The sequence below is a fragment of the Chanodichthys erythropterus genome, chromosome 16, assembly GCF_024489055.1.
Source record: "Chanodichthys erythropterus isolate Z2021 chromosome 16, ASM2448905v1, whole genome shotgun sequence".
Taxonomy (NCBI): domain Eukaryota; kingdom Metazoa; phylum Chordata; class Actinopteri; order Cypriniformes; family Xenocyprididae; genus Chanodichthys; species Chanodichthys erythropterus.
The window spans coordinates 14,713,803-14,736,088 of NC_090236.1; the positions used below are offsets into that span (position 1 = coordinate 14,713,803).

General features: G+C 43.7%; 1 protein-coding gene across 1 annotated transcript; it reads left to right on the forward strand.

Annotated features, from left to right (window-relative positions):
• The first annotated feature begins 324 nt into the window (after window positions 1–324).
• Window positions 325–21,422, forward strand: LOC137002909 (nucleolar protein 9). The gene is made up of 12 exons (XM_067362845.1): window positions 325–382; window positions 1,602–1,782; window positions 1,866–2,102; window positions 2,176–2,385; window positions 2,481–2,588; window positions 4,024–4,165; window positions 4,232–4,424; window positions 4,494–4,634; window positions 4,936–5,055; window positions 19,848–20,066; window positions 20,132–20,237; window positions 21,091–21,422. Exons 2-12 carry the CDS (start codon window positions 1,611–1,613, stop codon window positions 21,243–21,245), a joined length of 1,803 nt encoding a protein of 600 aa, XP_067218946.1. The 5' UTR covers window positions 325–382; window positions 1,602–1,610; the 3' UTR covers window positions 21,246–21,422.
• Window positions 21,423–22,286: the final 864 nt, after the last annotated feature.

A 22,286-nucleotide genomic window follows, 5' to 3' on the forward strand; every position in this document is an offset into this window, starting at 1 on the left:
TAATATTCCTTATGGAATGACATAAGAAAATAAAATAAAATATTTTCAAAGAAAGTTGAAAGCTGGGCATAATATAAACTAATAACAAAAGAGCAAAAATCTAACCAAATTTTTTTTGAATAAGGACAACTCCAAAACAAATGGAAAAACGTTTCTGTATGTTGACCACAATGTCAAATATTTACTGGTGTGATATTTATAAATTACTTTAAAAGACATATATTTTACTTTATTTGTTAATGAAATATTTATGAGCTCATTTCCACATCAAACTATCGACAGGACTTTTATTTGCGAAGCCGCTGCTGTACGTCATCACGCTGCTCTTGCGTCATCACGCTGCGTCGCCTGCAGTCCGTACACATGTGAGCAGAAGACTCTGGTAAGCTCAATATTACACGCTGTTTATTCGTCAGATTTTCTTGCATGATTGTCAGTGATCGAGTGACTCGATGCTTCAGTTATTAAGCGATTGTCGCTCGTATTTTTATCAATTATTTGCACGTGTTTATTGATTGTAACAGAACAGTACCATGGTAATAATAACACAATTACCATAGTAGATTAGTGGTATTCTATGAAATAATACCGTGGACATGCATTAAAATACCGTTTTACACACTATATATCAAAGTACTGTGTCACATTACTAAAAAAATCATGCTTTGGTAAATCTAAATTAATTATGACACAAAAATCATAATTATGGCATAAAATGTCGAGATGTGGACATTCTAAGTCAAAATTTTTACTTACCATGACTTTTATGTCATAAATATGACATTTTGTGTGCCATAATTGACTTTTTGTTTCATAAATATGACTTTTTGTGTGCCATAATTGACTTTTGTTTCAGAAATATGACTATAATTGACTTTTTGTTTCAGAAATATGACTTTTTGTGTGCCATAATTGACTTTTATGTCATAAATATGACATTTTGTGTGCCATAATTGACTTTTGTTTCAGAAATATGACCATAATTGACTTTTGTTTCAGAAATATGACTTTTTGTGTGCCATAATTGACTTTTTGTGTTTCATAAATTTGACTTTTTGTGTGCCATAATTTACTTTTATGTCATAAATATGACATTTTGTGTGCCGTAATTGACTTTTTGTTTCATAAATATGACTTTTTGTGTGCTATAATTGACTTTTTGTTTCATAAATATGACTTTTTGTGTGCCATAATTGACTTTTTGTTTCAGAAATGACTTTTTGTGTGCCATAATTGACTTTTTGTTTCATAAATATGACTTTTTGTGTGCCATAATTGACTTTTATGTCATAAATATGACTTTTTGTGTGCTATAATTGACTTTTTGTTTCATAAATATGACTTAGTATGTCATATTTTCAACTTTTTTGTCTCATAATTATTATTTACAAAAGCATTTTTTTCTGATGTGGCAGAAATGTGCTTCCAGAAAGTGTGTTTTTGGACATTTATTACCATAATGATCATGTAAATATCACACCATATGAATATGGTCATTTAAATATTTGTTTAATATCAAAAAGATGATTCCATATTAATGCCGTCATAATCCGCTGTAAGGAAGAACGATGTTTCCTCGGATAATAATCGTGTGTTTTTAGATCAAGGTGATGTTGGAGAAGATGGAAGCCAAAGGTCAAAGGTCAGCTAACGGTGGACAGAAGGGTCATAAGCGGCAGGTTCAGGGGACGAAGAAACCTCGGCTGGACGGCACGACGGTCGGCTACTTCCGGCGCGTGAGTGACCGACTGAAGGAGGGATTCACGGAGGAGGAGGAGAAAGGTGAGGCTGAAGTCCGGCAGAATCGCCCTGCTGATGATCACGTGACCTGTGGAAGTGAGTCAGGTGTGTGTTTGTGTGTCCAGGTGTGTTTGTGCACAATGTGCTGTCGGAGGTGAAGGGCAAAGCCGCGCTCGTGGCCGCGGATATGACCGGCAGTCTGGTGCTGGAGAAGCTGCTGCCGCTGGCCAGTCCCGCTCAGGTGGCGGAAGTGCTGGCAGAGCTGGGTGGAGAGACGGGGTCAGAGTTCAGAGGCGTGGCGTGCGATCAGTGCGGAGGTCACGTGATGGAGAGCGCGGTGAGGCAGGCTCACAGGTGGACAGGTGAGACGCAGTGAAGAAGCTGCTGGTTTTGTTTCTGTGAGCACAATCATCATCATCTCATGTTCTTCTGCAGAGGAGGATCCTGCGCAGGAGGAGTCTGACGCCACAGAGGCCGGTGAGGAGCATTGTGGGATGCTGGAGGCTCAGGTGCAGCGTCTGTGTGGAGTCGTCAGGGAGAACATCGTGCAGTTCGCCAAGGATCCGTACGGATCGCACGTGCTCCGGACGCTCGTACAGGTGCTGAGCGGCTGCTTGACCCGAGAAGCTCCCGGCGCTCAGAAAGGTCAGAATCCGCACCGGACGCTCCGCTGTCTCTCCAGTGTGTGAGTCTTACTGTCTCAGATCAGCTCAGTTTCATCCCGTTTCATTCGTTTTCAGCCAAGAAGAACAAGACCTGTGAAGGTGAGATGATGGAGTTTGAGATTCCCACATCGTTCTGGTGGGAGCTGAAGCATCTGGCCGACTGTCTGATGGAAAACATCAAGGGTAATGACGTTTTCCTATTAAAACATGCGTAAAACATCCGGCCCGAACCTGAGGATGATGAACTGTGGTCTCGATATTTCTTTAGTAAAATGTGATCAACATTACGAGTGATTCTGTCGGAAGAATGAATGACATCCGTGAGATTTCTCCTGATAACTGGATGAAATGTTCAAAGGTTTAATATCTCACAGGATCTGTAAATTGTATAAATAAATATGTGGTTAATTATTATAAATTGAATTAATTTAGTAAATTCTGTTATTTTTACCGATCATTTTACACCGTTTCAAAGTTATTTTACTATCATTAATATATAATTTTAGCTAAAGTTTTATTTGTTTGTCATTTTTATTAGCTTTTGTTTTTTAATGTCTACACAGTTTTTATTAATTTTTATTTCAGTTTTAGTTATTTTATTACATCAAGCCTGTTTGTTTTTATTTTAGTCTTATTAATATTTTGAATTGCCTTTTTTCAGTTTTATTTTTCATGTAAATTTTTAGTTTATTTTGTAGTACTTTCTTTGTGCTTTTGTCATTTTATTAGTTGTTGTTGTTTTTTTAAACTATTGCTATTTGTTTCATTTCAGTTTTAGTTTTTAATTATTTCCTCTTAAATTTCTTATTTGCCAAATGGAAACATTTTTAATTTTCATTTAGTTCAACATTTCAAGTAATATTTACATTTTATTTTATTTCAGCTTTATTTCAATCAACAGAAATGTTTTAATAATTGTAATTTTAGTTAACAGATAATCATAATCGAATTATGATAATATTTCACTTAACATTTATTTTATTTCTACTAACAAATGTTCTATATGGTTTTATTAAAGGTTTAGTTCACCCAAAAATGAAAATAATGTCATTTATTACTCTCCCTCATGTCGTTCCACACCCGTAAGACCACAAGAACACAAATTAAGATATTTTTGATGAAATCCGATGGCTCCTGCATAGCCAGCAATGACATTTCCTCTCTCAAGATCCATAAATGTACTAAAAACATATTTAAATCAGTTCATGTGAGTACAGTGCTTCCTGAAGCAGTGTTTTGAAATCGGCCATCACTAAATAAGTCGTTATTTTGTTTTTTTGGCGCACCAAAATATTCTCGTGGCTTTATAATATTAATATTGAACCACTGTACTCACATGATCTGATTTAAATATGTTTTTAGTACATTAATGGATCTTGAGAGAGGAAATGTCATTGCTGGCTATGCAGGCCTCGTCGGATTTCATCAAAAATATCTTAATTTGTGTTCTGAAAATGAATGAAGGTCTTACAGGTGTGGAACGACATGAGGGAGAGTAATTAATGACATTATTTTCATTTTTGGGTGAACTAACCCTTTAACAGCCCTGCACTATATTTCTATATTTTCTACATTATAATTTCATTGATGTTCAAGTTTATAACGTTGGTTTCTTCAGTCTGCGTGTCGAACACGAGCGCCTGCGCGGCTCTTCAGACGCTGCTGACCGTGTGTCACCGGAAGAGACCCATACTGTGCAAGAAGCTCAACAAGGGCATCATGGGATACCTGACGTCACTCAGCTCGGCTCCTGGAGTCAGGTGAGGAAGATGATGGAGCGATAGATGGATGTTGAGTGCCGAACCGTAACTCTGTTTCTGCTTCAGTCCGCTGCTGGTGTTCATGAAGGACCCGTCCGACAGTCATCTCCTCCAGACCGTCTTCAAGTTCTCCCATAAAGCTCTGCTGCGTGACGTCTACAGGAACCACCTGAGATCGCAGCTGATGCCTCTGGCTCTTCATCCCATCGCACACTTCCCCGTCCAGAGCCTGATCGCAGCGTCCGCCCCCTTCAGACTGGTGCGCCTCCTTCACTAGTGCTTCACATCTTCTGTCGTCATCATGTGACTCTTATTTCCCTCTGCTCAGTTCCTGAAGATCTTCGACGAGTTGATGGAGGGGTTCGAGGCCATTCTCGCCGCGGGTAACCTAGGGGTCGTAGTGCAGATGGCGGAGAGCTGCGCGCAGTGGGAGGACAGGCAGAGCGTGCTGCTGCAGCGCCTCCTGCAGGTCCGGATGAATTATGGCACTGATCTCTAACTGTAATGAACAGATTTCTGGATTTAGTGCCGCATTTTCAGATATCACCCTTCATGCAGTGTGTAATGGAGAATGTAAAAGCAGAAGACTGAAATGCATCTCTTTATCAGTGTTGTTATTGTTAACTAGAACCATAAAAACATTTTGCTTGGTTAAAATGATAAACGTGTGCATAAAAACTTAAAGTATTGTTTATTTGAGCATGCCATTTTTCCTCTTGAATTGTTGGCAGTAAGTAATATGCTGGTATTCTAACTTCATGTCCCATCAGGCCTTTCACTGCAGTGAGCCAGCGTCGCTGCAAGTTTCCTGTCTGCCTCTCTTCCTGTCCTTCCTGGCGTATGAAGTGTACTACCACACCGAACCAGCAGAGGGCGCCGCAGTCACACAGGTGCTGCTCAATCACTCGCTCTGAAGGGCTCAGTCTGTGTTGTGCAGAACAGCAGCACCAGATACTCTATCCCATAATGCAATGCGTATTTGACTTGACCTTCCCTTTCCAGTGTGGCAAATGAACCAGAAGTAACATCAACCAGACTGACTGGATAACTGATCGATTTACACACAAAATAAATATTATTTTTAGGTTGAACTAGATGATTCTGCACAGCAATGACATCATGATATTTTGATTTTCTGTCATGCATATATTCTGATATGAAAAAAGAGGAATTTTGCATCAGATTACTTGAAAAAAATAGCGTATCTGAAGTTTATCTGCATTGAAAATAATTTTTTAAAGCTTTAAAATGCCCTTTTTCATCTTTCTTGAGTTTGAACTTTCCTTTTATATTTATTGTGATTATTATTAAACATATAAAAGATGTAATGTTAGTATACTGTAAAATGAGAACTATATTTAAACAAAATAGTACAAATATTTTAATTTTATAGTAAAACTGTAAATCCAGTAGTATGCAGTACGCAGGTGTCATGCTCTGTCTCTGTTGTCAGTCAGTAGTATGCAGTACGCAGGTGTCATGCTCTGTCTCTGTTGTCAGTCAGAAGTGTAGTATGCAGTATGCAGGTGTCATGCTCTGTCTCTGTTGTCAGTCAGAAGTGTAGTATGCAGTATGCAGGTGTCATGCTCTGTCTCTGTTGTCAGTCAGAAGTGTAGTATGCAGTATGCAGGTGTCATGCTCTGTCTCTGTTGTCAGTCAGTAGTGTAGTATGCAGTATGCAGGTGTCATGCTCTGTCTCTGTTGTCAGTCAGTAGTGTAGTATGCAGTATGCAGGTGTCATGCTCTGTCTCTGTTGTCAGTCAGAAGTGTAGTATGCAGTATGCAGGTGTCATGCTCTGTCTCTGTTGTCAGTCAGAAGTGTAGTATGCAGTATGCAGGTGTCATGCTCTGTCTCTGTTGTCAGTCAGTAGTATGCAGTATGCAGGTGTCATGCTCTGTCTCTGTTGTCAGTCAGTAGTATGCAGTACGCAGGTGTCATGCTCTGTCTCTGTTGTCAGTCAGTAGTGTAGTATGCAGTATGCAGGTGTCATGCTCTGTCTCTGTTGTCAGTCAGAAGTGTAGTATGAAGTATGCAGGTGTCATGCTCTGTCTCTGTTGTCAGTCAGAAGTGTAGTATGCAGTATGCAGGTGTCATGCTCTGTCTCTGTTGTCAGTCAGAAGTGTAGTATGCAGTATGCAGGTGTCATGCTCTGTCTCTGTTGTCAGTCAGAAGTGTAGTATGCAGTATGCAGGTGTCATGCTCTGTCTCTGTTGTCAGTCAGTAGTATGCAGTATGCAGGTGTCATGCTCTGTCTCTGTTGTCAGTCAGTAGTATGCAGTACGCAGGTGTCATGCTCTCTCTGTTGTCAGTCAGTAGTGTAGTATGCAGTATGCAGGTGTCATGCTCTGTCTCTGTTGTCAGTCAGAAGTGTAGTATGAAGTATGCAGGTGTCATGCTCTGTCTCTGTTGTCAGTCAGAAGTGTAGTATGCAGTATGCAGGTGTCATGCTCTGTCTCTGTTGTCAGTCAGAAGTGTAGTATGCAGTATGCAGGTGTCATGCTCTGTCTCTGTTGTCAGTCAGAAGTGTAGTATGCAGTATGCAGGTGTCATGCTCTGTCTCTGTTGTCAGTCAGTAGTATGCAGTACGCAGGTGTCATGCTCTGTCTCTGTTGTCAGTCAGTAGTATGCAGTACGCAGGTGTCATGCTCTGTCTCTGTTGTCAGTCAGTAGTGTAGTATGCAGTATGCAGGTGTCATGCTCTGTCTCTGTTGTCAGTCAGTAGTGTAGTATGCAGTATGCAGGTGTCATGCTCTGTCTCTGTTGTCAGTCAGTAGTATGCAGTATGCAGGTGTCATGCTCTGTCTCTGTTGTCAGTCAGTAGCATAGTACGCAGGTGTCATGCTCTGTCTCTGTTGTCAGTCAGAAGTGTAGTATGAAGTATGCAGGTGTCATGCTCTGTCTCTGTTGTCAGTCAGAAGTGCAGTATGCAGGTGTCATGCTCTGTCTCTGTTGTCAGTCAGAAGTGTAGTATGCAGTATGCAGGTGTCATGCTCTGTCTCTGTTGTCAGTCAGTAGTGTAGTATGCAGTATGCAGGTGTCATGCTCTGTCTCTGTTGTCAGTCAGTAGTGTAGTATGCAGTATGCAGGTGTCATGCTCTGTCTCTGTTGTCAGTCAGTAGCATAGTATGCAGTACGCAGGTGTCATGCTCTGTCTCTGTTGTCAGTCAGTAGTGTAGTATGCAGTATGCAGGTGTCATGCTCTGTCTCTGTTGTCAGTCAGTAGTGTAGTATGCAGTACGCAGGTGTCATGCTCTGTCTCTGTTGTCAGTCAGTAGTGTAGTATGCAGTATGCAGGTGTCATGCTCTGTCTCTGTTGTCAGTCAGTAGCATAGTATGCAGTACGCAGGTGTCATGCTCTGTCTCTGTTGTCAGTCAGTAGCATAGTATGCAGTACGCAGGTGTCATGCTCTGTCTCTGTTGTCAGTCAGTAGTGTAGTATGCAGTATTGTAGCGATGTACAGTTATTAATCAATTTATGGATGAAATATGAATATCATAATTCAGAAAGCTTTATGACGTTCATATATCGACCCAACGGGGAATTAAACATATATGGTGAATTAACTACAACGAATTATAATCAATCACATATATGATTAGTTCTGGTTGAATAATTATGTGGAAAACTATCAGTTCGTCCACCGAAACGGACAATTATCCACAGATTATCATGACAGAAATGTTATTCTCGGGCCGGGAGACTAACTTTCTATCATAGCCTTCAAATATAGAGCAAGGATATTAGAATCAGAACGTTAAAGTGACTCGGTTGTTGCTAAAATGAGCAAGTGAACAAAAAGCATGGATAAAATGAGTTTAATATACGAAACGGGTAATACACAGGTTATACGGCTAAATGGACACAAGTAAATACAAATACATACAAAGTAGAGGGAAAGGCAGAAACGAAAGAGATGATCAAAGCAGGTCAAATTGCAACAGTTCACCTTTAAGAGCCAGCAAGGAAACTCAGTATTTAAGATCGTAAAGACGTTATACTTGCATAGGTTAGTCAGGGTGCTTGGAGTTTCGGAGCGCTCGGTTTGATAGTTGCTTCTTCTTCCGGAGGTTGTTTCGGCGAAGTTTCAAACGAAGGTTTAACTGTTGTAATATGACCGGAAAATAAAGAAGAGAGTCCGTCTTGACGGCAGGAACTCGTGCAGAAAACTTGTGCCACCAAAAGACGCGTGTCATGGTGTTTTAAAGACAACAGACCAGAACGCCTTCTTGATAACGTCCTCCAATGCTAGCGTTGCGATTTGGCGGGTTTCCACATTCCTTTGTCCTGTCTCCCGAATAAATTTATGGTATGTTGAATCAGTGCATTTCCTTCATAGTATTATTAAACATTGAACGATGCATTTGGCAGAAATGTAACGTACATGAGTGAATAGCTCGGATTCACAGCTTTACGGAGAGATCAAACTCGACAGGTGTCTCTCGTCATATAAAGAAGATACACTTTACACTCTATTACTATCGTTTAACATGAAAACTAACCTACTACAGTCAATTCTACGATTCTACACTAGTAACACATACATGCAGCGAGCACTACAATGGCAGGTACATTCATATTTGCAGGTATAATATTTGTGTATACAGTCTTTGTATGTGAGTGTGTGTCTGTGGGTGCGTGCGTGTATTTTCTCTTTTTATGACCGTTTGGAATTCGGGCCTGTCTTTCGAAACCCGATCCGTGGCGTTCGCATCTCCTTTGAAGTCACAGAGGAGAGGTTTGGGACTTATCGAAATAGTCATAAAAAGAAGGTCTCGTGATCCATTAGTGTCTGCCGGGCCGGAATCGATGTAAGATTTACGAACCAAAGTTCCGTGAATTGAGGCTTAAACACAGTTTATGGTGGGACATGCTCATCCTTGAGACTGTGCAGACCCTACAGTATGCAGGTGATATGCTCTGTCTCTTGTCAGTCAGTAGTGTAGTATGCAGTATGCAGGTGTCATGCTCTGTCTCTGTTGTCAGTCAGTAGTGTAGTATGCAGGTGTCATGCTCTGTCTGTTGTCAGTCAGTAGTGTAGTATGCTGTACGCAGGTGTCATGCTCTGTCTCTGTTGTCAGTCAGTAGTGTAGTATGCAGTATGCAGGTGTCATGCTCTGTCTCTGTTGTCAGTCAGTAGTGTAGTATGCAGTACGCAGGTGTCATGCTCTGTCTCTGTTGTCAGTCAGTAGTGTAGTATGCAGTATGCAGGTGTCATGCTCTGTCTCTGTTGTCAGTCAGTAGTGTAGTATGCAGTATGCAGGTGTCATGCTCTGTCTCTGTTGTCAGTCAGTAGTGTAGTATGCAGTACGCAGGTGTCATGCTCTGTCTGTTGTCAGTCAGTAGTATGCAGTACGCAGGTGTCATGCTCTGTTGTCAGTCAGTAGTGTAGTATGCAGTACGCAGGTGTCATGCTCTGTTGTCAGTCAGTAGTGTAGTATGCAGTATGCAGGTGATATGCTCTGTCTCTTGTCAGTCAGTAGTGTAGTATGCAGTATGCAGGTGTCATGCTCTGTCTCTGTTGTCAGTCAGTAGTGTAGTATGCAGGTGTCATGCTCTGTCTGTTGTCAGTCAGTAGTATGCAGTACGCAGGTGTCATGCTCTGTCTGTTGTCAGTCAGTAGTGTAGTATGCAGTACGCAGGTGTCATGCTCTGTCTGTTGTCAGTCAGTAGTGTAGTATGCAGTACGCAGGTGTCATGCTCTGTCTCTGTTGTCAGTCAGTAGTGTAGTATGCAGTACGCAGGTGTCATGCTCTGTCTCTGTTGTCAGTCAGTAGTGTAGTATGCAGTATGCAGGTGTCATGCTCTGTCTCTGTTGTCAGTCAGTAGTGTAGTATGCAGTACGCAGGTGTCATGCTCTGTCTCTGTTGTCAGTCAGTAGTGTAGTATGCAGTACGCAGGTGTCATGCTCTGTTGTCAGTCAGTAGTGTAGTATGCAGGTGTCATGCTCTGTCTCTGTTGTCAGTCAGTAGCGTAGTATGCAGTACGCAGGTGTCATGCTCTGTCTGTTGTCAGTCAGTAGTGTAGTATGCAGTATGCAGGTGTCATGCTCTGTCTCTGTTGTCAGTCAGTAGCGTAGTATGCAGTACGCAGGTGTCATGCTCTGTCTCTGTTGTCAGTCAGTAGTGTAGTATGCAGTATGCAGGTGTCATGCTCAGTCTCTGTTGTCAGTCAGTAGTGTAGTATGCAGTACGCAGGTGTCATGCTCTGTCTCTGTTGTCAGTCAGTAGTGTAGTACACAGTACGCAGGTGTCATGCTCTGTCTCTGTTGTCAGTCAGTAGTGTAGTACGCAGAACGCAGGTGTCATGCTCTGTCTCTGTTGTCAGTCAGTAGTGTAGTATGGAGTATGCAGGTGTCATGCTCTGTCTCTGTTGTCAGTCAGTAGTGTAGTACGCAGGTGTCATGCTCTCTCTCTGTTGTCAGTCAGTAGTGTAGTACGCAGAACGCAGGTGTCATGCTCTGACTGTGTTGTCAGTCAGTAGTGTAGTACGCAGTACGCAGGTGTCATGCTCTGTCTCTGTTGTCAGTCAGTAGTGTAGTACGCAGAACGCAGGTGTCATGCTGTCTCTGTTGTCAGTCAGTAGTGTAGTATGCAGTACGCAGGTGTCATGCTCTGTCTCTGTTGTCAGTCAGTAGTGTAGTATGCAGTACGCAGGTGTCATGCTCTGTCTCTGTTGTCAGTCAGTAGTGTAGTATGCAGTACGCAGGTGTCATGCTCTGTCTCTGTTGTCAGTCAGTAGTGTAGTACGCAGGTGTCATGCTCTCTCTCTGTTGTCAGTCAGTAGTGTAGTACGCAGAACGCAGGTGTCATGCTCTGACTGTGTTGTCAGTCAGTAGTGTAGTACGCAGTACGCAGGTGTCATGCTCTGTCTCTGTTGTCAGTCAGTAGTGTAGTACGCAGAACGCAGTTGTCATGCTGTCTCTGTTGTCAGTCAGTAGTGTAGTATGCAGTACGCAGGTGTCATGCTCTGTCTCTGTTGTCAGTCAGTAGTGTAGTATGCAGTACGCAGGTGTCATGCTCTGTCTCTGTTGTCAGTCAGTAGTGTAGTATGCAGTACGCAGGTGTCATGCTCTGTCTCTGTTGTCAGTCAGTAGTGTAGTATGCAGTACGCAGGTGTCATGCTCTGTCTCTGTTGTCAGTCAGTAGTGTAGTATGCAGTACGCATGTGTCATGCTCTGACTCTGTTGTCAGTCAGTAGTGTAGTATGCAGTATGCAGGTGTCATGCTCTGTCTCTGTTGTCAGTCAGTAGTGTAGTATGCAGTACGCAGGTGTCATGCTCTGACTCTGTTGTCAGTCAGTAGTGTAGTATGCAGTACGCAGGTGTCATGCTCTGTCTCTGTTGTCAGTCAGTAGCGTAGTATGCAGTACGCAGGTGTCATGCTCTGTCTCTGTTGTCAGTCAGTAGTGTAGTATGCAGTACGCAGGTGTCATGCTTTGTCTGTTGTCAGTCAGTAGTGTAGTATGCAGGTGTCATGCTCAGTCTCTGTTGTCAGTCAGTAGCGTAGTATGCAGTATGCAGGTGTCATGCTCTGTCTCTTGTCAGTCAGTAGTGTAGTATGCAGTATGCAGGTGTCATGCTCTGTCTCTGTTGTCAGTCAGTAGTGTAGTATGCAGTACGCAGGTGTCATGTTCTGTCTCTGTTGTCAGTCAGTAGTGTAGTATGCAGTACGCAGGTGTCATGCTCTGACTCTGTTGTCAGTCAGTAGTGTAGTATGCAGTATGCAGGTGTCATGCTCTGTCTCTGTTGTCAGTCAGTAGTGTAGTATGCAGTACGCAGGTGTCATGCTCTGTCTCTGTTGTCAGTCAGTAGTGTAGTATGCAGTATGCAGGTGTCATGCTCTGTCTCTGTTGTCAGTCAGTAGTGTAGTATGCAGGTGTCATGCTCTGTCTCTGTTGTCAGTCAGTAGTGCAGTATGCAGTACGCAGGTGTCATGCTCTGTCTCTGTTGTCAGTCAGTAGCGTAGTATGCAGTACGCAGGTGTCATGCTCTGTCTCTGTTGTCAGTCAGTAGCGTAGTATGCAGTACGCAGGTGTCATGCTCTGTCTCTGTTGTCAGTCAGTAGCGTAGTATGCAGTACGCAGGTGTCATGCTCTGTCTCTGTTTTCAGTCAGTAGTGTAGTATGCAGTATGCAGGTGTCATGCTCTGTCTCTGTTGTCAGTCAGTAGTGTAGTATGCAGTATGCAGGTGTCATGCTCTGTCTCTGTTGTCAGTCAGTAGTATGCAGTATGCAGGTGTCATGCTCTGTCTCTGTTGTCAGTCAGTAGCATAGTACGCAGGTGTCATGCTCTGTCTCTGTTGTCAGTCAGAAGTGTAGTATGCAGTATGCAGGTGTCATGCTCTGTCTCTGTTGTCAGTCAGAAGTGTAGTATGCAGTATGCAGGTGTCATGCTCTGTCTCTGTTGTCAGTCAGTAGTGTAGTATGCAGTATGCAGGTGTCATGCTCTGTCTCTGTTGTCAGTCAGTAGTGTAGTATGCAGTATGCAGGTGTCATGCTCTGTCTCTGTTGTCAGTCAGTAGCATAGTATGCAGTACGCAGGTGTCATGCTCTGTCTCTGTTGTCAGTCAGTAGCATAGTACGCAGGTGTCATGCTCTGTCTCTGTTGTCAGTCAGAAGTGTAGTATGCAGTATGCAGGTGTCATGCTCTGTCTCTGTTGTCAGTCAGTAGTGTAGTATGCAGTATGCAGGTGTCATGCTCTGTCTCTGTTGTCAGTCAGTAGTGTAGTATGCAGTATGCAGGTGTCATGCTCTGTCTCTGTTGTCAGTCAGTAGTATGCAGTATGCAGGTGTCATGCTCTGTCTCTGTTGTCAGTCAGTAGCATAGTACGCAGGTGTCATGCTCTGTCTCTGTTGTCAGTCAGAAGTGTAGTATGCAGTATGCAGGTGTCATGCTCTGTCTCTGTTGTCAGTCAGAAGTGTAGTATGCAGTATGCAGGTGTCATGCTCTGTCTCTGTTGTCAGTCAGTAGTGTAGTATGCAGTATGCAGGTGTCATGCTCTGTCTCTGTTGTCAGTCAGTAGTGTAGTATGCAGTATGCAGGTGTCATGCTCTGTCTCTGTTGTCAGTCAGTAGCATAGTATGCAGTACGCAGGTGTCATGCTCTGTCTCTGTTGTCAGTCAGTAGCATAGTATGCAGTACGCAGGTGTCATGCTCTGTCTCTGTTGTCAGTCAGTAGTGTAGTATGCAGTATGCAGGTGATATGCTCTGTCTCTTGTCAGTCAGTAGTGTAGTATGCAGTATGCAGGTGTCATGCTCTGTCTCTGTTGTCAGTCAGTAGTGTAGTATGCAGGTGTCATGCTCTGTCTGTTGTCAGTCAGTAGTGTAGTATGCTGTACGCAGGTGTCATGCTCTGTCTCTGTTGTCAGTCAGTAGTGTAGTATGCAGTACGCAGGTGTCATGCTCTGTCTCTGTTGTCAGTCAGTAGTGTAGTATGCAGTATGCAGGTGTCATGCTCTGTCTCTGTTGTCAGTAGTGTAGTATGCAGTATGCAGGTGTCATGCTCTGTCTCTGTTGTCAGTCAGTAGTGTAGTATGCAGTACGCAGGTGTCATGCTCTGACTCTGTTGTCAGTCAGTAGTGCAGTATGCAGTACGCAGGTGATATGCTCTGTCACTTGTCAGTCAGTAGTGTAGTATGCAGTATGCAGGTGTCATGCTCTGTCTCTGTTGTCAGTCAGTAGTGTAGTATGCTGTACGCAGGTGTCATGCTCTGTCTCTGTTGTCAGTCAGTAGTGTAGTATGCAGTACGCAGGTGTCATGCTCTGTCTCTGTTGTCAGTCAGTAGTGTAGTATGCAGTATGCAGGTGTCATGCTCTGTCTCTGTTGTCAGTCAGTAGTGTAGTATGCAGTACGCATGTGTCATGCTCTGACTCTGTTGTCAGTCAGTAGTGTAGTATGCAGTACGCAGGTGTCATGCTCTGACTCTGTTGTCAGTCAGTAGTGTAGTATGCAGTACGCAGGTGTCATGCTCTGTCTCTGTTGTCAGTCAGTAGCGTAGTATGCAGTATGCAGGTGTCATGCTCTGTCTCTGTTGTCAGTCAGTAGCATAGTACGCAGGTGTCATGCTCTGTCTCTGTTGTCAGTCAGTAGTGTAGTATGCAGTACGCAGGTGTCATGCTCTGTCTCTGTTGTCAGTCAGTAGTGTAGTATGCAGTACGCAGGTGTCATGCTCTGTCTCTGTTGTCAGTCAGTAGTGTAGTATGCAGTATGCAGGTGTCATGCTCTGTCTCTGTTGTCAGTCAGTAGAGTAGTATGCAGTACGCAGGTGTCATGCTCTGTCTCTGTTGTCAGTCAGTAGTGTAGTATGCAGTACGCAGGTGTCATGCTCTGTCTCTGTTGTCAGTCAGTAGTGTAGTATGCAGTATGCAGGTGTCATGCTCTGTCTCTGTTGTCAGTCAGTAGTGTAGTATGCAGTACGCAGGTGTCATGCTCTGTCTCTGTTGTCAGTCAGTAGTGTAGTATGCAGTACGCAGGTGTCATGCTCTGTCTCTGTTGTCAGTCAGTAGTGTAGTATGCAGTACGCAGGTGTCATGCTCTGTCTCTGTTGTCAGTCAGTAGTGTAGTATGCAGTACGCAGGTGTCATGCTCTGTCTCTGTTGTCAGTCAGTAGTGTAGTATGCAGTATGCAGGTGTCATGCTCTGTCTCTGTTGTCAGTCAGTAGTGTAGTATGCAGTATGCAGGTGTCATGCTCTGTCTCTGTTGTCAGTCAGTAGTGTAGTATGCAGTACGCAGGTGTCATGCTCTGTCTCTGTTGTCAGTCAGTAGTGTAGTATGCAGTACGCAGGTGTCATGCTCTGTCTCTGTTGTCAGTCAGTAGTGTAGTATGCAGTATGCAGGTGTCATGCTCTGTCTCTGTTGTCAGTCAGTAGTGTAGTATGCAGTACGCAGGTGTCATGCTCTGTCTCTGTTGTCAGTCAGTAGTGTAGTATGCAGTATGCAGGTGTCATGCTCTGTCTCTGTTGTCAGTCAGTAGTGTAGTATGCAGTACGCAGGTGTCATGCTCTGTCTCTGTTGTCAGTCAGTAGTGTAGTATGCAGTACGCAGGTGTCATGCTCTGACTCTGTTGTCAGTCAGTAGTGTAGTATGCAGTACGCAGGTGTCATGCTCTGTCTCTGTTGTCAGTCAGTAGTGTAGTATGCAGTACGCAGGTGTCATGCTCTGTCTCTGTTGTCAGTCAGTAGTGTAGTATGCAGTACGCAGGTGTCATGCTCTGTCTCTGTTGTCAGTCAGTAGTGTAGTATGCAGTACGCAGGTGTCATGCTCTGTCTCTGTTGTCAGTCAGTAGTGTAGTATGCAGTATGCAGGTGTCATGCTCTGTCTCTGTTGTCAGTCAGTAGTGTAGTATGCAGTACGCAGGTGTCATGCTCTGTCTCTGTTGTCAGTCAGTAGTGTAGTATGCAGTATGCAGGTGTCATGCTCTGTCTCTGTTGTCAGTCAGTAGTGTAGTATGCACTACGCAGGTGTCATGCTCTGTCTCTGTTGTCAGTCAGTAGTGTAGTATGCAGTATGCAGGTGTCATGCTCTGTCTCTGTTGTCAGTCAGTAGCGTAGTATGCAATACGCAGGTGTCATGCTCTGTCTCTGTTGTCAGTCAGTAGTGTAGTATGCAGTATGCAGGTGTCATGCTCTGTCTCTGTTGTCAGTCAGTAGTGTAGTATGCAGTACGCAGGTGTCATGCTCTGTCTCTGTTGTCAGTCAGTGTCATGCTATGTCTCTGTTGTCAGTCAGTAGTGTAGTATGCAGTACGCAGGTGTCATGCTCTGTCTCTGTTGTCAGTCAGTAGTGTAGTATGCAGTACGCAGGTGTCATGCTCTGTCTCTGTTGTCAGTCAGTAGTGTAGTATGCAGTATGCAGGTGTCATGCTCTGTCTCTGTTGTCAGTCAGTAGTGTAGTATGCAGTACGCAGGTGTCATGCTCTGTCTCTGTTGTCAGTCAGTAGTGTAGTATGCAGTATGCAGGTGTCATGCTCTGTCTCTGTTGTCAGTCAGTAGTGTAGTATGCAGTACGCAGGTGTCATGCTCTGTCTCTGTTGTCAGTCAGTAGTGTAGTATGCAGTACGCAGGTGTCATGCTCTGTCTCTGTTGTCAGTCAGTAGTGTAGTATGCAGTACGCAGGTGTCATGCTCTGTCTCTGTTGTCAGTCAGTAGTGTAGTATGCAGTACGCAGGTGTCATGCTCTGTCTCTGTTGTCAGTCAGTAGTGTAGTATGCAGTACGCATGTGTCATGCTCTGTCTCTGTTGTCAGTCAGTAGTGTAGTATGCAGTACGCAGGTGTCATGCTCTGTCTCTGTTGTCAGTCAGTAGTGTAGTATGCAGTACGCAGGTGTCATGCTCTGTCTCTGTTGTCAGTCAGTAGTGTAGTATGCAGTATGCAGGTGTCATGCTCTGTCTCTGTTGTCAGTCAGTAGTGTAGTATGCAGTACGCAGGTGTCATGCTCTGTCTCTGTTGTCAGTCAGTAGTGTAGTATGCAGTATGCAGGTGTCATGCTCTGTCTCTGTTGTCAGTCAGTAGTGTAGTATGCAGTACGCAGGTGTCATGCTCTGTCTCTGTTGTCAGTCAGTAGTGTAGTATGCAGTATGCAGGTGTCATGCTCTGTCTCTGTTGTCAGTCAGTAGTGTAGTATGCAATACGCAGGTGTCATGCTCTGTCTCTGTTGTCAGTCAGTAGTGTAGTGTGCAGTATGCAGGTGTCATGCTCTGTCTCTGTTGTCAGTCAGTAGTGTAGTATGCAATACGCAGGTGTCATGCTCTGTCTCTGTTGTCAGTCAGTAGTGTAGTGTGCAGTATGCAGGTGTCATGCTCTGTCTCTGTTGTCAGTCAGTAGTGTAGTATGCAGTATGCAGGTGTCATGCTCTGTCTCTGTTGTCAGTCAGTAGTGTAGTATGCAATACGCAGGTGTCATGCTCTGTCTCTGTTGTCAGTCAGTAGTGTAGTGTGCAGTATGCAGGTGTCATGCTCTGTCTCTGTTGTCAGTCAGTAGTGTAGTGTGCAGTACGCAGGTGTCATGCTCTGTCTCTGTTGTCAGTCAGTAGTGTAGTATGCAATACGCAGGTGTCATGCTCTGTCTCTGTTGTCAGTCAGTAGTGTAGTATGCAGTATGCAGGTGTCATGCTCTGTCTCTGTTGTCAGTCAGTATTGTAGTATGCAGTACGCAGGTGTCATGCTCTGTCTGTTGTCTGTCAGTAGTATGCAGTACGCAGGTGTCATGCTCTGTCTGTTGTCAGTCAGTAGTGTAGTATGCAGTACGCAGGTGTCATGCTCTGTCTCTGTTGTCAGTCAGTAGTATGCAGTACGCAGGTGTCATGCTCTGTCTCTGTTGTCAGTCAGTAGTGTAGTATGCAGGTGTCATGCTCTGTCTCTGTTGTCAGTCAGTAGTGTAGTATGCAGTATGCAGGTGTCATGCTCTGTCTCTGTTGTCAGTCAGTAGTGTAGTATGCAGGTGTCATGCTCTGTCTCTGTTGTCAGTCAGTAGTGCAGTATGCAGTACGCAGGTGTCATGCTCTGTCTCTGTTGTCAGTCAGTAGCGTAGTATGCAGTACGCAGGTATCATGCTCTGTCTCTGTTGTCAGTCAGTAGTGTAGTATGCAGTACGCAGGTGTCATGCTCTGTCTCTGTTGTCAGTCAGTAGTGTAGTATGCAGTATGCAGGTGTCATGCTCTGTCTCTGTTGTCAGTCAGTAGTGTAGTATGCAGTATGCAGGTGTCATGCTCTGTCTCTGTTGTCAGTCAGTAGTGTAGTATGCAGTATGCAGGTGTCATGCTCTGTCTCTGTTGTCAGTCAGTAGTGTAGTATGCAGTATGCAGGTGTCATGCTCTGTCTCTGTTGTCAGTCAGTAGTGTAGTATGCAGTACGCATGTGTCATGCTCTGACTCTGTTGTCAGTCAGTAGAGTAGTATGCAGTACGCAGGTGTCATGCTCTGACTCTGTTGTCAGTCAGTAGTGTAGTATGCAGTATGCAGGTGTCATGCTCTGTCTCTGTTGTCAGTCAGTAGTGTAGTATGCAGTACGCATGTGTCATGCTCTGACTCTGTTGTCAGTCAGTAGAGTAGTATGCAGTACGCAGGTGTCATGCTCTGACTCTGTTGTCAGTCAGTAGTGTAGTATGCAGTACGCAGGTGTCATCCTCTGTCTCTGTTGTCAGTCAGTAGCGTAGTATGCAGTACGCAGGTGTCATGCTCTGTCTCTGTTGTCAGTCAGTAGCGTAGTATGCAGGTGTCATGCTCTGTCTCTGTTGTCAGTCAGTAGTGTAGTATGCAGTATGCAGGTGTCATGCTCTGTCTCTGTTGTCAGTCAGTAGTGTAGTATGCAGTACGCATGTGTCATGCTCTGACTCTGTTGTCAGTCAGTAGTGTAGTATGCAGTACGCAGGTGTCATGCTCTGACTCTGTTGTCAGTCAGTAGTGTAGTATGCAGTACGCAGGTGTCATGCTCTGTCTCTGTTGTCAGTCAGTAGCGTAGTATGCAGTACGCAGGTGTCATGCTCTGTCTCTGTTGTCAGTCAGTAGCGTAGTATGCAGGTGTCATGCTCTGTCTCTGTTGTCAGTCAGTAGTGTAGTATGCAATACGCAGGTGTCATGCTCTGTCTCTGTTGTCAGTCAGTAGTGTAGTATGCAGTATGCAGGTGTCATGCTCTGTCTGTTGTCAGTCAGTAGTGTAGTATGCAGTATGCAGGTGTCATGCTCTGTCTCTGTTGTCAGTCAGTAGTGTAGTATGCAGTACGCAGGTGTCATGCTCTGACTCTGTTGTCAGTCAGTAGTGTAGTATGCAGTACGCAGGTGTCATGCTCTGTCTCTGTTGTCAGTCAGTAGTGTAGTATGCAGTACGCAGGTGTCATGCTCTGACTCCTTTGTCAGTCAGAAGTGTAGAATGCAGTACGCAGGTGTCATGCTCTGTCTCTGTTGTCAGTCAGTAGTGTAGTATGCAGTACGCAGGTGTCATGCTCTGACTCCTTTGTCAGTCAGTAGTGTAGTATGCAATACGCAGGTGTCATGCTCTGTCTCTGTTGTCAGTCAGTAGTGTAGTATGCAATACGCAGGTGTCATGCTCTGTCTCTGTTGTCAGTCAGTAGTGTAGTATGCAGTATGCAGGTGTCATGCTCTGTCTCTGTTGTCAGTCAGTAGTGTAGTATGCAGTACGCAGGTGTCATGCTCTGTCTCTGTTGTCAGTCAGTAGTGTAGTATGCAGTATGCAGGTGTCATGCTCTGTCTGTTGTCAGTCAGTAGTGTAGTATGCAATACGCAGGTGTCATGCTCTGTCTCTGTTGTCAGTCAGTAGTGTAGTGTGCAGTATGCAGGTGTCATGCTCTGTCTCTGTTGTCAGTCAGTAGTGTAGTATGCAATACGCAGGTGTCATGCTCTGTCTCTGTTGTCAGTCAGTAGTGTAGTGTGCAGTATGCAGGTGTCATGCTCTGTCTCTGTTGTCAGTCAGTAGTGTAGTATGCAGTATGCAGGTGTCATGCTCTGTCTCTGTTGTCAGTCAGTAGTGTAGTATGCAATACGCAGGTGTCATGCTCTGTCTCTGTTGTCAGTCAGTAGTGTAGTGTGCAGTATGCAGGTGTCATGCTCTGTCTCTGTTGTCAGTCAGTAGTGTAGTATGCAATACGCAGGTGTCATGCTCTGTCTCTGTTGTCAGTCAGTAGTGTAGTATGCAGTACGCAGGTGTCATGCTCTGTCTCTGTTGTCAGTCTTCCCAGCAGGCTCTGTCCGTATGTTATCACGGCTCTCGGCTGGTTCAGGCTCTGGCCGGCTTCAGGGAGCGATCCGTGCTGATGAACAGCCTGCACGAGCTGAGCTCCACCGACCTGCTGACCCTCGGCACCGATCCCATGGGCAGCCGCGCGCTCCAGGCGCTGGTGACGTCCGCCAGCGATAAGGGCCGAGGGAAGATCTTGAGGAAGATGCAGGTAAAGCGTCACACACTCGTCTGGTTCTGTAGCGAAGAGCGCGTCTCATGAAATCTCTGTCGCAGGACATGTACGTGGATCTGGCCTGTTCGGCGTGCGGCAGCCGTCTGCTGGAGGCCGTGTGGAGCAGCGCCACCGTCAGTCAGAGGCAGAGCATCGCAGAGAGACTCGGTGAGCAGACCTGCGTCAACACCACACGCGTTTACTTCCGACGATAAACCAAAACTGTGCTCTCAGAATTACAGTCTTCAGAGAGATGAACGCAGTCATATCACTGTATTACATTATTATAGTTATTATAATGAAAAAAATTATTTTCTTTTTCATGTGGAGTTAGACTAGATCCTAGAAAATTAAGACGTCTTCACCTGAAAAAAAATCATGCATATTAATTAATGAATTCATATTTTTTCTCCAGGTGACTTCAAAAAAATGAATTAATTCAGATGAATGAATTAATAATTTTCACCAGATGACTTGAAAAAAAATCATAAATTAATGAATATTATTAATCATTTTTGTCACCAGATGACTTAAATAATGAATTAATTCATGTTAATAAATGAATCAATTTTTCACCTGATGACTTGAAAAATGTCATAAATTAATTAATAATATTGTGTAATTTTCCACCACAGGACTTGAATAGCTCTATTTGAAAAGAATTAAAGAATTGAAAAAGAATTAAACCCCTGAACGTCACCATAAAAGTAATTTTAGTATGTTAGGATTTTTTTTTATTGAATCATAGCTTTTTATGAATAAAAACATGAAAAATGACAGGATTATGTTTATTATTTCATTCAGAATGTACATAAAGAACTCTTACAAACATTATAAAGGTGTATTTTACTCCCCATCACAGTATTCAGAACAGGAATGAAACGCTTTACACTGTTTGATGCATCATATCAGCTCCGCAGCATGTTTCAGATGATAAGTGTGCTTCAGTGCAGCAGTCGGTTCATATGAGCTGAAGACAGACGGATGTACAGTAAGAGTCGATCGTGTTCTGTCGTTTCAGCGCCCAGTGAGAGTCGGCTCCGCTCGCATCAGTTTGCACGACACATTTGGGCCAAATTCGGCCTGACGTCGTTCCTGAAGCGCCGCCGCGACTGGATGGAGGCGCAGACGGGAGATTCGAAGAAGAGGAAGATGTTCAGGGATATTCTGGAGTGACGGAGTTCATTAACAGACACTTTCCTCAACTCCTGTGAATGTTTTAATCATTCCGACTGAACGACGCCATCAGAGACTCGTTTACTAATGAGGAATTTTCATTCAACTCTTGAAGATGCATTTTATTAATAAAAACATCAAAAATGTCTGTGCAACACGTCTGACTCCATCCTCCATTACAGTGACGATTGATTCATATCCACTGGATAATTGATCAAACACATAATAACTCTTTTATGTTTATCTGGCTTTATCAGGGTTTTATTTTTCTCTGGTATAAATTGTGATATAAAGTAAAAAAAAAAAAAAATGTAAAGTTAAGACTTGGTTCTAGACATTTTTCATCAATTATTACAAATAAATTCTTTTTTACAAGATGACTTGGAAAAAAGTATGAATTAATATATAAATATAAATATATAAAAATATAATTATATATAAATATATATAAAATAAATGAATGAACTAGTTATTTTTCACCAGACAACGTGGAAAATAAATCATGAATTAAAATAAATTAATGAATTAATTTTTCTCCAGGTGACTTGAATAGCTCTATTTGGGGGGGGGGAATTTAACTCCAGATCATCACCAGAGTAAGTCATGAAATTTCATTGAATCTCCCTTCATAAAAACTTCTACTCTACTCCACACACACACACTCACACACACACTCTATTCCACACACACACACACTCTACTCCACACACACACTCACTCACACACTCTACTCCACACACACACACACTCTACTCCACACACACACTCACTCACACACTCTACTCCACACACACACACACTCTACTCCACACACACACTCACACACACACTCTACTCCACACACACACTCACTCACACACTCTACTCCACACACACACACACTCTACTCCACACACACACTCACACACACACTCTATTCCACACACACACACACTCTACTGCACACACACACACACTCACTCACACACACACACAGAGTTGAGTGCAGAATGTGTTGTCAGTGCGCATGACCGTCTGCAGCACGTGTGTGAAGCATGTTCA

What these genes read in the sequence shown, in the direction of transcription:
- LOC137002909 (XM_067362845.1), top strand. Translation starts at nt 1,611, where the DNA reads ATGTTGGAGAAGATGGAAGCCAAAGGTCAAAGGTCAGCTAACGGTGGA. An exon ending in GCAGGCTCACAGGTGGACAG is followed by an intron (nt 2,103 to 2,175) that starts GTGAGACGCAGT and finishes GTTCTTCTGCAG; the next exon opens with AGGAGGATCCTGCGCAGGAG. An exon ending in AGCTCCCGGCGCTCAGAAAG is followed by an intron (nt 2,386 to 2,480) that starts GTCAGAATCCGC and finishes ATTCGTTTTCAG; the next exon opens with CCAAGAAGAACAAGACCTGT.